Consider the following 14,768-nt stretch of genomic DNA (forward strand, 5'->3'; position numbering starts at 1 on the left):
CACGTTTAGTTTTAGGTTAATGGTCACATTCCCAGCCTCTGTGGTTATGCAAATGGTCGAGCCACCTTCAACCCCACTGACAAAGTATATTGGTGACCTGCTGGCCATATCCATTTATCTGATGGTGTTCCAACAAAGAATTAGAAATGGGAGCCCAGTTGGTGAATTATACTGCCAGCCATGACTCCATTGGCAGCCTCTGAGTTAGAAGATTTTGTTTTTATGTCCTATTCCAGGGACTGGCACACATAATCTAGGCTGACCCTCTGGTGCAGTACTGAATAGTGCTGCATTGTCAGGGATATTATCTTTCAGGTGAGATGCTCAACTGAGCTCCCATTTACCCTCTCAGGTGGATGTAGATGCTTTCATAGTGCTATTTCAAAGAATTGGTGTGCTGGCCAATATTTATTCTGAAAAGACATTCTCTGCCCATTGATTTCATTGCTGTTCCTACAATCTTGCTATCTGTATATTGTTTACTATGATTCCTACTTTAGAACAGGGATTACACATCAAGATGCTTTGCATTGTCTTGAGGTTGTGAAAGGCTCTTTATAAACGCAACACTTTCTTCTTTTTGAGATGGAGCTGTTAATCTTCACTGTGAGCATGAGTGATCGAGCTTGCTTACCTTGGATTTGTACCACTCCTCAGCCTCCTGCATGTTCTTACTGGCGACAGACTCATACTGAATGCGAATATCCTTGAGGGCAGCAGTGAGGTCTGGCTTGGACATGTCCACCTCAACGTGGACCTGCTGCATCTGCAACTGATCTTGCAGTTCCCGGATCTCCTAGAGGAGCAAGATCAGGAAACAGGTGAAAGCATCAGTCAAACAGCTCCATGCAGGGACCCTGCCTCTTGAGGGTGCTCTGTGCTCAGGGATATCCCCTCTGCTCCCCACAACACCCCCCCCAACCCCCATGAGGGTATTCTGTGGCCAGTGACACTGCCTCCCACCCCTTCCCCAACCCCAACCATGCCACTTCTCCCCCCATCCCAAGGGTAGCATTAGAAATAGGAAGGGACCAAGCATACACCAGAGGTAACAATGCAGGAGCAGGAAGAGAAGTCATTGCAAGTGGTTCTGTGGCTATGAATAGATAGATAAGAATGGAACCAGTTCCACCCAGCTGGACAACAGGCATTGGAAAGGATGATGTGATCAACTGTGTCCTCTAGGCCATCTTTTGTTTCTTTACTTGTTCCATTACCATTAGCCCTTTTGTCAGTTAATCTCTCCTGCCTTACACCCTATCCCAGACCTTCCTCTTCTGTTCTTCCTCCCACCTTACTTCTCAGCTGTTACATCTCTAAGTGCTCTCAGTTCTGATGAAGGGTCTGCAAAACCTGAAATATTAACTCTGTTTCTCTCCGCGTATGCTGCCAGATCTGCTGAGTTCTTCCAACATTTTCTGTTTTTATTTCAGATTTCCAGCATCTGCAGTATTTTGCTCCTGTAACAGTCATTGAGGCTGTTGGTCTTCCTACTCACATGGCTGAACCCTGGCTTTGTGGCTTCACAATTTAAAGTTTTCATTAGATGTAAGGAATCCCCCAACTAGTTCTTTATTCTTTAGGCAGATCTGCCAGCGGACCTGTTGGTGTGAGGAAGAAGGAGCCGGATCACTGTAGCCAGAATCCAATTGGATCCCAGGCACTCCCTACCCATTCCCAACCACAGTGGGCGGACAGTCCTTACCTCATCATGGACTTTCTTCAAGAAGTCAATCTCATCCTGCAGGGATTCAATTTTCCGCTCAAGGTCGATCCGAATCAAAGCAGCCTCATCGACATCCTTGGGAGGGGAGGGCAGGGTTAGATACAGCATTAGGCAATCTTTCAGAGTGTGTCAGAGCACCAGCGGGGAGCTGCCTCCTAATGGGCTTCCTAGACCCTACTGGTTTCAAGAACAATGTATTAAAGCGAAGAATCAGAGAGGGGTTTCAGTGCAGAGGGGGCTCGGAGAGGGTTCCATCGAGGGAAAAAGTTTCAGAAGAGAGGGGTTTCAAAGGTGGAGATGGTCTTTTCATATAAGTAATTAATATAGATTGTAAATAGTTGAGGCTCCAGCACTGATCCTCATGACACTCCACTAGTCATAGCCTGCCAACTTGAACAAGTCCCATGGATCCCTACATCTTTGTTTCCTGTTTATTAAACAATCCTCTGTCCATGCCAATATATTAACCTGATGTGTGGCATCTTATCAGAGGATAGACAATGAAAGCCCAAAAATGACTGCTATTGAAAGTTTGTAGATGGGACTGTTCAGTTTCACTCTATAATCTTCATCTGCCTGAAACCTTACAAGGAGTCCACAATCTGAGGGTTCTCTGCCAATATTGAAGTCTGCAGTTTCAGGGCATTTTACTGTTCCCACCATATGCCTACATGGATCCTTTCCGGTACCAGTTATTGGACTGCGCTCAGGAGCAGGGAACCCGCTTGTTTTTTCTCCTCTCCCTCCATCACCTGGGGACCAATCAGAGCAACTGCAGAAATCTTACTGTTGCACTGGCCAGGATTAGATACCAGCACAGGCCTGGGGCCTTCTGGACTGAGTTTGTGTCTGTACCATACTGGGCATGTGTAACTCACAAAGCACAGGCTGGGCAGTGTGGTTACAAGAACATAAGAACAGAAGAAATGGGAGCAAGAATAGACCATACAGCCTCTCGAGCCTGCTCCACCATCCAATATGATCAAGGCTGATCTTCTGTCTCAACTCCACTTTCCCACTCACTCCCCATATCATTTGATTCTCTGAGAGACAAAAATCTGTCTATTGCAGCCTTAAATATATTCAATGATGGAACATCCACAACCCTCTGGGGTAGAGAATTCCAAAGATTCACAAACCTTTAAGTGAAGTAATTTCTCCTCATTGCAATCCTAAATGATTGACCCCTTATCCTGAGACTGTGCCCCCATGTTCTAGATTCCCCAGCCAGGGGGGAAAAAACCTCTCATTGTTTACCCTGTCAATTCCCTTCAGAATCTTATATGTCTCAACAAAATCATCTCTGATTCTTCTAAACTCCAGTTTAAATTCTCAGTTCACTTAGCCTCTCATCATACGCCAACCCTCTCATCCCAGGGACCAATCCAGTGAACCATTGCTGTATAGTCTCCAGTTCAAGTTATCCTCCCTTTAATACTGTGCACTGTACTCCAGGTGTGATCTCACCAATTGTAGCAAAACCTCCAATCCCCCAGAATAAAGACCACCATGCCATTTGCCTTCCTGCATGCTAACTTTGTGTTCCTTGTATGAGCATGCCCAAATTTCTCTGAACATAATTTAGCAGTTTTATTCCTTTAAAAAATATTCTGCTTCTCTATTCTTACAACCAAAGTAAATAACCTCATACCTCCCCACATTACATTCTACCTCGTTTCCTATTCACTTAACCTGTCTATACCTGTTTGTAGCTTCTCTGTGTCCTCCTCACAGCTTACATTCCCCCATATAGCTTTATTTTGTCAGTGAATCTGGATACAATACAGTCCGTCTCGTCATCTAAGTCATTAATATAGATTGTAAATAGTTGAGGCTCCAGCACTGATCCTCATGACACTCCGCTAGTCATAGACTGCCAACTTGAAAAAGTCCCATGTATCTCTACTCTTTGCTTCCTGTTTGTTAACCAATCCTCTGTCCAAGCCAATATATTAACCCCAACTCCACGAGCCCTTATCTTGCATATTAACCTGATGTGTGGCATCTTATCAGCTGCCTTTTGGAAATCCAAGTAGCCTACATGTACTTGTTTCCCTTTATTTATCCTACTAGTTACATTCTCAAAAAGCTTTTAATAATGCACTCAAGAAGTCATAGTATGAACAGACAGAATTAACATGGTTTTATGAAAGGGAAATCATGTTTGGCTAATTTATTTGATTTCCTTAATAATAGATTCCAGCCTTTTTCTGACAACAGAGATCAGGCTAATTGTTAAGTAGCTTCCTATTTTCTCTCTTCCTCCTTTCTTGAATAGTGGTGTTACATTTGCTAACTTTCAATCCACCGGGAACCTTCTAGAATCTAGGGGATTTTGGAAAATCACAACCAGCACATTCTCTATCTCTGCAGCTACTCCTTTTAGAACCCTGGGAAGTAAGCTATCAGGGTCCTGGGATTTCTTGGCTTTTAGTTCCTTAAACTTCTCTAATCCTTTTTCTCAGCTTATATTAATTACTCACTCTTATTAACCCCTGGGTTACCCTTTATTTTTGACATTTAATTTTTGTTTTCTACCATGAAGACAGACAAAATATTTGTCCGACTTCTCTGCCTTTTCCTAATTTGCCTTTATAAATTCTCCTGTCAACCTCCAAGGGACCAATGTTTACTTTAGCTACACTCCTTTTCGTCTACTTGTAAAAGCTCTTACAATCTGTTTTTATCATTCTGGGTAGTTTACTCTCATATTCTACTTTCTTTCCTTTTTATCAACTTTTTGGTCGCCCTTTGCTGGTTTCTAAAATACTTCCAATCCTCGGGCTTATAACCATTCTTCGGAGCACAGGGAGCACCAATTCTGTGCTGAGCTGGAGCAACATTGTTTACACTGGCTGAAGGGTCTAAAATTCTGGCCTTTACCAGGTTGCAGTGCTGGTTAATGCTGGCACCTTTGACGATGCATTGAAAGCAAGTGCTGCACCAAAAACCCCTTGGAGCTTGCGCCCTTTAGCGAGAATAGCACTTTGAGCTTTTTTTCTCTGTTCATTATGGTTTTCTTCATGCCTCTGTTTGAGTTACTGTTAGTTGCCATTGTGCCTAGGGTTTGTAGTTGTGGACCTTCCATCTTTGGTTTGTCGCAATTTGCAACTTAAGTTGGCATCTCAGAGGAGGTGAGGTTACACCTAAGATGGTGTTACTATAGGTACCTTTTCCTGGCCACTCTTTGGAGCGCAGGTATTCCGATTCCTTCTGAGGAGATCTGCCTCCTACCTCCTCTGTTCCATCAGAGCAGCAGTGAAATAGCATTTTCACCTTGGTACTTCTGAGATACTTTCAGTCAACATATTAACCTGATGTGTGGCATCTTATCAAAGGCCTTTTGGAAATCCAAGTAGGTTACAGTCGGCAGTGTGCCCACTGACAATTAAAAGGCCTTGAGGCAATTGAACGACATTTTTTTGCTGCCTGTGGCAGAGGTCAATCCCACACCACAACATTGAAATCTGAAGTCACATGAAGGCCAACAAATCTTCCTAAAGGACAATGGGGTTTTTTTATGTCAATTGTTTCATCATTAGACTTTTAATTCCAGATATTTATTAAATTCAAATTCCACCATCTACCATGGTGGGATTCAAACCCAGGTCCCCAGAGAATTACCCTGGGTCTCTGGATTACCAGTCCAGTCACAATACCACAATGCTACCACCCACCACTGGGGTGTAGGATAGGGAGGAAGATCTGTTGGTGAGGACCACAAACCCTTTATGGAACCTACTGGAACGTTCTTCCATTGAAGAATCTGAAGTCAGTTCTAAGTAGAAAGGTTTTCACTAAAGTGTCCAATGCAGGTAATTCATGGTCCTGCCCATGTGTGTCCAATAACACTATTGTCCTGAACCCTAGGAGAACTAACTCAGATACTAATTCATCTCTCTGCTATCTTAATCAATCCCACATCTAGCATTTGCGCACTGGTGCACGGTTTCACTGTTAGAGATTCAGAGCCCCAGACATTCAGTCTTCTCTGACACAGTTTCATACCTGTCTGAACACTGCCAAGTTGTTCTCAGCCTCTGACCGCAGGTTGATCTCGTCCTGTAATCTGAAAAAAAACAGTGTTGGAGTGGGGGGTAGGGATGTGGTTTTATTAAAGAAGTTGAAGAACAAGACCCTGCAGCTCTGATTCTAACAGTTCATGTTTCCCAATCAGTGCCCTCTATCTCTACACGCCAGTAAAATGTTTCCCAATCAGTGCCCTCTGTCTCTACACGCCAGTAAAGTGTTTCCCAATCAGTGCCCTCTGTCTCTACACGCCAGTAAAATGTTTCCCAATCAGTGCCCTCTGTCTCTACACGCCAGTAAAGTGTTTCCCAATCAGTGCCCTCTGTCTCTACATGCCAGTAAAGTGTTTCCCAATGAGCAGATTTTCTGCTTAGACGCTTTCTGCATGTGACCCAACCATCTGCCTATAATCAGATATTAAAAGTCTTAAACTCCATGTACTTGCCCTCCATTGACCTCCTTTGCCCTCCAGAGGACTCCATTAGGATAATTCGATCACACCAGCGTGCTGACTCTATGTAATCAGACTACATCTTCCCATGTGCTCACTCACTCTGTTCCCAATGATGGACATTGGCACTTTTCCCAGTGCTGTTGCTGAGCTAGCAGGCACATGAATGTAGTGTTTGCTGTCCCCCCCCCTCTTCTTTGAATGAAGGAGCAACGTTTACGATCACCTTAACCTCTGATGGATTATCTGATTCCAATGAGCTCTGTAAATTATTGCTGAGATCCCTTACCTTTTCTTCAGTAGAAATATCTAGACCAGCCAGCTACTTGTTCTCCTCTTTCCCCTGTAGATCATCCTGTTCTTATTATCACCCATTAGTTTCCTCCTTTCCTTCATTTCTGATATCTTATTTCTTCTCTACTTTGATTGCTAAAGTAACATATTCACCAGGCAGTACACATCTTGCCCTTATTCTCCAGTATGACTATATCCCAGTTCTGTTGAAGGGTCATGAGGACTCGAAACGTCAACTCTTTTCTTCTCTGCCAACGCTGCCGGACCTGCTGAGTTTTTCTAGGTAATTCTGCTTTTGTTTTGGATTTCCAGCATCTGCAGTTTTTTGATTTTATGACTATACTTGAGCCTCTCTATAAAATTCCTCTCTTCCTGTCGTGTGCTCTTTTCTTCATCAGACCTAAACAGTTACAAGATTTCCTCCTAACTTCTCATTTGGTTTATTCGGTCCTGTCTCCTTTTGTTGATTCCTGTTCTCATTCATGACATAGCTCTTACCCATTCTCCTAATATGTAACACTAACCCTAACCAGCCTCAGCCAATCCCTATATTTTTCCAGCTGCTCCTCTCTTTCAGGTGTTTGGACTAGTTTTATGATCTATTAATTACCTACTTGAATAAATTATATTTTTGTTTCCTAAAATCACAAACGAATAACCTCCCCTCAATATTCCCATCAATTCCTTCCCCAAAGTTAGCCTTGTTGAATGTGAAAATCTTGGCAGAGGGCAGAAGGGAGACAGTCACAAGCCAACATCACTTTATTGCTTATTTGTTATTTTTTATTTATTCGTTTATGGGATGGGTCCGTCGCTGGCTAGACCAGCGTTTATTGCCCTTTCCCTAATTGCCCTTGAGAACTGACTGGCTTGCTAGGCCATTTCAGAGGGCATTTAAGAGCCAACCATATTGCTGTGCGGTCTGGAGTCACATACAGGCCAGACCAGGTAAGGACGGCAGATTTCCTTCTGTACAGGACATTAGTGGAGTGTTGCTTTGCACAAGTTGGCTGCCATGCTTTTCCTACACAATTGTCCTGGGATTTTAACACTTGGGTGATAAATCTTAAGAATGAGCAGCCCAAGGGATGCAGCTGGCACTCAGTGTGGCACAGGAGAACTGGAGTGATACATGGCTGGGAAAGGCAGTGCTTGCCTGGAGCAGCTGTTCTCCACAAGTTCCTCATGGGACCCAGAGAATTTTGTACTTAGACTTTGGGGTTCTCATTTCAGCCCCGGTGGGTGTTGATGGTTTGATTCGTTGAGCAAGCAATGTTGCGTAATCCAGTCCCTAGCCTCTTATCGTTATAAATCATATATTCCAATACATGAGCACCAATCTTGTTCTGAGGCAGTCAGTTCTCCAATTGCTTTTATTTGAGGGTAGGAATGTGATAGGTTTTATTCCATTGAAAGTGGGAAGGGGAAGGAAGAATAAAAGGGAAGGTCTGGGACAGGGTAGAGGGCAGGAGAGATTAAATGACAAAGCTGTCATGGATCAAAAGGCAGAGGGAGTGGTAATAGTTGTAGTAAAGAGAGAAAGCATTTGTCCGGAGTGAGTGCGAATGGCAGAATGATGAACAGCTCTGTCCGAAAGCAAAAGGATAAAAAACAAGATTCAGATCAGCACCTGGCTAAAAAAAAATCAAAATGGAGGAGACAGTTCATAGTCTGAAGTTGTTGAACTCAATGTTAAGTCTGGATGCAAAATCCTTTGTTGAGCAAAAAGGAAGATATCTCAGGAGTGCTGCTTTGGCAGATAGCATCATCAGAACAGAGGAACTGGGAGAATAGAATGGAGTCGGTAGGCTTGGCATGAATATTAGCAGAAAGTCTATCCCCAGAAATGGGAGACAGAGAAGTTGAGGAAGGAAAGAGCCTGAGATGAACCTTGTGAAAATGAGAGGAGGGTAAAAATTGGAAGAAAATTGATGAAGTTTTCTAGTTCCGGCTGAAAGCTGGAGTTGGCACCAAAACAGACATTGATGTACAAGAGGAAGAGGTGGGGGAGGGGGCATGAATAGGACAGGAACAAAGAATGTTTCACATACCTCACAAAAAGACAGGCATAATGAGGAGCGATGCTGGTACCCAGAGCAATACCTTTTATTTGGAGGAAGATGAAGGATTTGAAAGCTATTAGTGCCGGGTATTAGATCACCTTCTACTGCAGGTACTCGAAGTCAAACACTCCCAGGACAGATACAGCATGGGGTTAGATACAGAGTAAAGCTCCCTCTACACTGTCCCCATCAAACACTCCCAGGGCAGGTACAACACGGGGTTAGATACAGAGTAAAGCTCCCTCTACACTGTCCCCATCAAACACTCCCAGGACAGGTACAGCACGGGGTTAGATACAGAGTAAAGTTCCCTCTACACTCTCCCCATCAAACACTCCCAGGACAGGTACAGCATGGGGTTAGATACAGAGTAAACCTCCCTCTAAACTGTCCCCATCAAACACTCCCAGGGCAGATACAGCATGGGGTTAGATCTACTGTCCTATCATTGTGCCTCAGCAACAACCTTACATAGGCTTCCCCCACTGCATCTGCCTGTGCTGAGGAATATCTGGCAATGAGAATCTGTGTAACATAAACATGTCTGTTTATTATCCCTCATGGGGATTGAGTCATCATTCTGGTCATGAAGGATCCTAACAGCCACTGTCTGCCTAGTGTAGGCTGAAACTCAATATCGGTGCCAGTGCCCAGTTAGTTGTTGTGCTCCTATAGTGGAGAAAGGGGTAAGTAAGCCTCTGTGGCAGGACCATTAGACTAGGGTCCTATAATGATTTAATTCTTAGGTTGGGGATGTGGGGGAAGAAAGGGGATGACAAGATTTGTAGAATTCCAGGAGTGGAGAGGAGCAATTTAGAAACACGTTCATATGGTGATTGAAATAATGTTGTACATTGAGTCATCGAGTTGGTAGTTTGGAAAGGATGTGCTGATCTACAAGTACCAGTATTACACCTCCTCCATCCAGACCCCTCATGTCCAACTTCACTCAGGAGGTTGAGGGAGTGGATCAGGAACTAACCTTTACCTCTGGGTTCTGGATTCAAGTCCAATCCTAACCGGTGGGATTGATGAATTTCCGGCTGTAAGAGTTCTGTGAGAGATGTTGGCAGACACTATCTGGTAACTAGTGGGCTTCACCCTACACAATAAAATTGTCATGGAGGTTGTGTGGGAAATGGGAGAAAAATACCACACCAGAACATGAGGAGGCAACTTTGCTCCTTGAGCCTGTTCCACCATCCAATCAGATAATTTGTACTTCAAATCCATTTATCTGCCTTTGATCCATATCTCCTGATAGCCTTCGATGACGTACATTGGGAGAAGGCTTATGGGAGCACAGACCAGTTGGACCAAATGGCTTGTTCCTGTGCTGTTAACACTATGTAATACCTGTACTTAATATGGATCTATCAATTTCAGTCTTGAAAGCCTCCCCCTGCCAGCATCCATCGGCTTGTGGGGAGAATGTTCCAGATTTCTTCTGCCCTTTGTGAAGGATCAACACTTCCTGATTTGGCTCCTGAATGCCTGACTCTAATGTGAAGCTCATGTCCCCTGGTTTTGGATTCCCCCACCAGAGGGAATGGTTCCTCAGTATCTCCCCTATCAAAGCCTTTGTTTGTTACATGCATCTCAATTAGATCAACCCATTACCTTCTAAACCCAAGAGATTGCATAGCATTTTTAAGCAAATTGTTCTTATAATTTAACACTTTAGGCATCAGTAAATCTGGGCTGTACCCCTTTCAAGGCTAATATTTTGCTGCAGGATTGCTGGCCCCTTGTTGGATAAAGAAACACTGTTGCCTTGGTAACTTGCATGTTTTCTAGTCCCTGACTGTAAATGTTCTGCCTGTCCCTAGTTTACAGTGTGTTGGCCAGTTTGTTCAAACACATTGAGATGTCTTCCAGTAGAAATTTTTTTCTGAAGCATATTCTGTAATAATAGATGCCACAGGGAACACAGTCTTCAATGTGTGGCTACATTAAGTGATGGGGTATGAGATTTTTGCCCATATTGTTATTTTTCCAGCGGGGGAGGTGTCTATCCAAGCCACTTCAGGCAGAGGTCAGACACTTTCCTTCGTTAGATAGGAAGGTTATGGTAGCATCCTTGGCTGCCCCCTGGGGGCTGGGCTGAATGCAGCAATCGGCAAAGCTTAGGGGGTGGTGATCGAGAGACCCAAGGAACCTGGCAGGGAGAAAATGGCTTAAAAAATGATAAACAGAATCTCATGTTTCAAAAACTCCAACTGCGAAAATGGAAGTGAAGAATTAAAGATGAGTTGAGTGCCATGTTGGGTAGCCTGATGGTAACTGCTTAGTCTGCTCAGAGATGCTGCGCCAGTTGTCTTTGCATTCTTTGTCAGACTACAATGCCCCTTTGGTCTAACTGCATCTTGCCATATGGGTGTTGACTAACCCGAGGATATCCACTGCCGCTTTGAAATCTGGGCACAGGCCTCAGCCCAGGAAGCTGCACTTCTCCCCTCCTGGCCTGAGAGAGATTGTCATTTGGGGATGATTGGAGGAAGTGTTCAGACAGGTGTTGGGGTGGGGTTCGAGTACCTGGCTCAGGTGAATGGAGTGAGGAACAGCAATTGCCGTGAGCTGTTCTCTAAGTTCTTTTTTGCACCCAGGAATCTGAGCGATGAAACTCTCTCTGTTTTGAGCACCAAGTGTGAAAACCAAGCTGCCCGAGATCAGGTACAGCACAGCCAGAAGTAAAGGAAAGCCCCCTCTATATGGCCCCAGCAAAATGCTTCAGATCTAACACGAGAGGAGTAGCCCCTACTGCACCAGCATAAAATTTTATACACACTCAGTCAGAATGAGATTGACAATTGATGCCAAATTAGGGATTGTATTAACCTGTAGTCACAGATACACTAGGAGCTGGATTGACACTGACTGATACATTCATATTGAATCTGCAGCAGACCCCAGAGATGGAAGTGAGAACCCACACCATTAGCTGAGCTGTTTTAAAATGCCTTCCATAGCTTTTATTCACTCAGTTCCAACCTTGAACTAGTTTGTGTAGCCAAAGGGGAGAGGAACACAAAGTCTGCAGATACTAGAATCCTGTTCTCCAGGTGCTTTAGTTCAATTCAGAGGATGACATTGATGGCAAAACATGTTCAAAGCACCAAATTGCCAACATGGCCATCTGGAGAATGACTGTGGTTGTTCCACATTCCTCCCCAGCTCCAAGTCATAGAGCAGGGAGGGGACTGACTGAGAGTCCAAGTAACTCTTCAGATGGACGACAGAGACTCAGTGAATTGATACCAGGACACTAGTGATGTGCCATCGAGCTGCCAGGTGGGAATGGTGGAGGGCAGTGGTCAGCAGCTAACCAACCACCCACCTCCTCCACAACAGTGTGCAACTTTGAAAAGGCCTACAAGAGGGGAGGATACGGATGGTGTCCCTTTTACCCTTGGGTGGGCATTGGGTGTAGCGACTTTACAAAATAATTCAGCACAAATTATGAGGGGTTTTGCCGCAGTGGCCAGTGGAGGGGGGTTAGCAGTCAGAGGACACAGAATTATGATAATTGGTAACAGAACCAGAGGTGAGGTTTGTCCCCCAGTGAGTTGTTGTGATCTGGAATGCGCTGCCTGAAAGGGCAGTGGAAGCAGCTGACTCAAAAGTAACTTTTAAATGGGGAATTGGATAAATACTTAGGAATTGGGTGGGATTGGCAGAGAAGCTGTGACAGAGCAGTGAGGGGGACGACTTGGTTAGCTATTTCAAAGAGATGCACAGGTACAATGGACCAAGTAGCTTCTTTCTTTACTGTCTAATTCTATGATTTGAACAATGGGGCAGATGTTCATTGTCACCTATTGAGGGTTAGTCTGTTGGGGTGAAGTGAATGACAATTACAGACCCTGTCCGATTCTCATCCCATTGGCGAGCTCTAGAACAGGCGTGTGGGGCAGGAAAGTGTTGGGAGACAGAAATCCAGCCCAGTATAATCTGGGAATGCCGTACCTCTGTTTAAGGTTGTTCCGATCCTCCAGCAGATTGTCCTTCTCAATCTCCTGGCGGGCCTTGGCGCTGTTCAGCTGGTCCATCTGGTGCCGAAGCTCCCTGATCTCATCCAGGTACATATCCCCCAGCCGACTGGGCTCTTTCCCCTTGATCTGGTTGAGCTCAGTGGTCAGGACCTTGTTCTGGTTTTCCAGAAAGCGAACCTTCTCGATGTAACTGGCAAAACGGTCATTTAGTTCCATCATCTCAAACTTCTCGTTGGTCCGAGTCTCCTTGAATTCAGCATTGAGGGCGTCTGACAGGGAGAAATCGAGCTTCTCCTGGAACATTCCGGAACTTTTTGCTGGATAGTTGATATGCTTTAATCGAATCATGGAACTTCTGGAGGCACTTGGCAAAACAGACCTGTTTAAGGAGATGCAATTAGCAGGAGCAAGGATTTGATTCACTTTTCCCCGATCTATCCCAATGTAAGCACTTTCATTCCCATTCAATTTTCTGGATGAATTCCAGAGCTCTATCATGCTGCCAATAACTTTGCCCAAGTGGGTTCTCTGCTTGCAGTGAGATTTGTCAGGCAATTGACAACAGAAGGCATCACAGAAAACCCCAACCCTGCCCTTAAGTGAAGTCCACCCTTTCCAATGGGATAATAGATACAGGGAACAAGGCTTCTGTCTAATTTTAACCTTTGTCTTATTTTTCAGAAAAATTGGAGAAGGAGAACAGTTGAATGATGGTCTCAGCTGAGGTGAGCAACCACTGGACACACCAGGGGATAAGCTTAATGCCGTCTGCACTCTATCACTGCACTGCCTTGTGGGATAGAGACTCTCTGTATTACAGTCAGCTTCCCAATGGGATAGAGACTCTCTGTATTACAGTCAGCTTCCTAATGGGATAGAGACTCTCTGTATTACAGTCATCTTCCCAATGGGATAGAGACTCTGTATTACAGTCAGCTTCCCAATGGGATAGAGACTCTCTGTATTACAGTCAGCATCCCAATGGGAAAGAGACTCTCTATATTTCAGTCAGCATCCCAATGGGATAGAGACTCTCTGTATTTCAGTCAGCATCCCAATGGGATAGAGACTCTCTGTATTTCAGTCAGCATCCCAATGGGATAGAGACTCTCTGTATTTCAGTCAGCATCCCAATGGGATAGAGACTCTCTGTATTTCAGTCAGCATCCCAATGGGATAGAGACTCTCTGTATTTCAGTCAGCATCCCAATGGGATAGAGACTCTCTGTATTTCAGTCAGCTTCCCAATGGGATAGAGACTCTCTGTATTTCAGTCAGCTTCCCAATGGGATAGAGACTCTCTGTATTACAGTCAGCATCCTAATGGGATAGAGACTCTCTGTATTTCAGTCAGCTTCCCAATGGGATATAGACTCTCTGTATTACAGTCAGCTTCCTAATAGAGATTCTCAGTATTACAGTCAGCTTCCCAATGGGATATAGACTCTCTGTATTACAGTCAGCTTCCTAATAGAGATTCTCAGTATTACAGTCAGCTTCCCAATGGGATATAGACTCTCTGTATGACAGTTGGTATCCCAGTGGGACATAGACTCATGGCATTTTCAGTCTATAGCGATGATTTAGATGTGGAGACTGAGGATAAATAACTTAAGGTTGCTGATGATACAAAGTTAGGTTGGAAAGTAATCTGTGATGGGGACACAAAGAGGCTGCAAAGGGATTTGGCAGGTTTACTGAGTGGGCAAGAAGGTGACATAATATAAAGGGTGGAATTATCCAGTTTGATAAGAAGAATGGAAAAGTGGATTATTTCAGAGGCGAGATATTTGTTAATGTTGGTATCCAGAAGGATTTGAATATCCTTGAGCACAAATCACAGAAAGTGAACATGCAGACACAGCAAGCAGCTAAGAAGGCAAATGTAATGCTAGCCTTTGATCTAAGGGGGTCAAGGGTGTGGAGACATTATAGGGCTTTGGTGAGACTATAGCTGGACTTAGTCGTAGTGTTTTGGTTTCTTCAAGCAAGGAAGGATATCCTAGGCTCAGAGATGGTCCAACAAAGGCTCACTGGATTACTCTTGGGATGGGAGGGTATTCCTACAAGAGATTGTGTAGAAAGGGCTCACATTCTCTTGAGATTTGAAGAATGAGAAGTGATCTCATTGAAAAGTATACAATTCTGAGAGGGCTGGATAGAGTAGATGCCGAGAGGATGCTCCCCCATGGTTGGAAAGTCCAGGACTAGGG

At 44.3% G+C, this 14,768-nt stretch overlaps 1 protein-coding gene across 1 annotated transcript in view; it reads right to left on the bottom strand.

The window, feature by feature from the left end:
• LOC121269028 (glial fibrillary acidic protein) overlaps positions 1 to 14,768 on the bottom strand; it is a 61,408-nt gene that overhangs the window by 38,480 nt on the left and 8,160 nt on the right. The window contains exons 2-5 of the mRNA XM_041173413.1: positions 12,530 to 12,934; positions 5,735 to 5,795; positions 1,706 to 1,801; positions 635 to 796 (exon numbers count right to left, since the gene is read on the bottom strand). Coding sequence (XP_041029347.1) covers positions 635 to 796; positions 1,706 to 1,801; positions 5,735 to 5,795; positions 12,530 to 12,934 — 724 coding nt within the window. The remainder of the gene's footprint in view (positions 1 to 634; positions 797 to 1,705; positions 1,802 to 5,734; positions 5,796 to 12,529; positions 12,935 to 14,768) is intronic.

This window comes from Carcharodon carcharias, chromosome 23, assembly GCF_017639515.1.
Source record: "Carcharodon carcharias isolate sCarCar2 chromosome 23, sCarCar2.pri, whole genome shotgun sequence".
NCBI lineage: Eukaryota > Metazoa > Chordata > Chondrichthyes > Lamniformes > Lamnidae > Carcharodon > Carcharodon carcharias.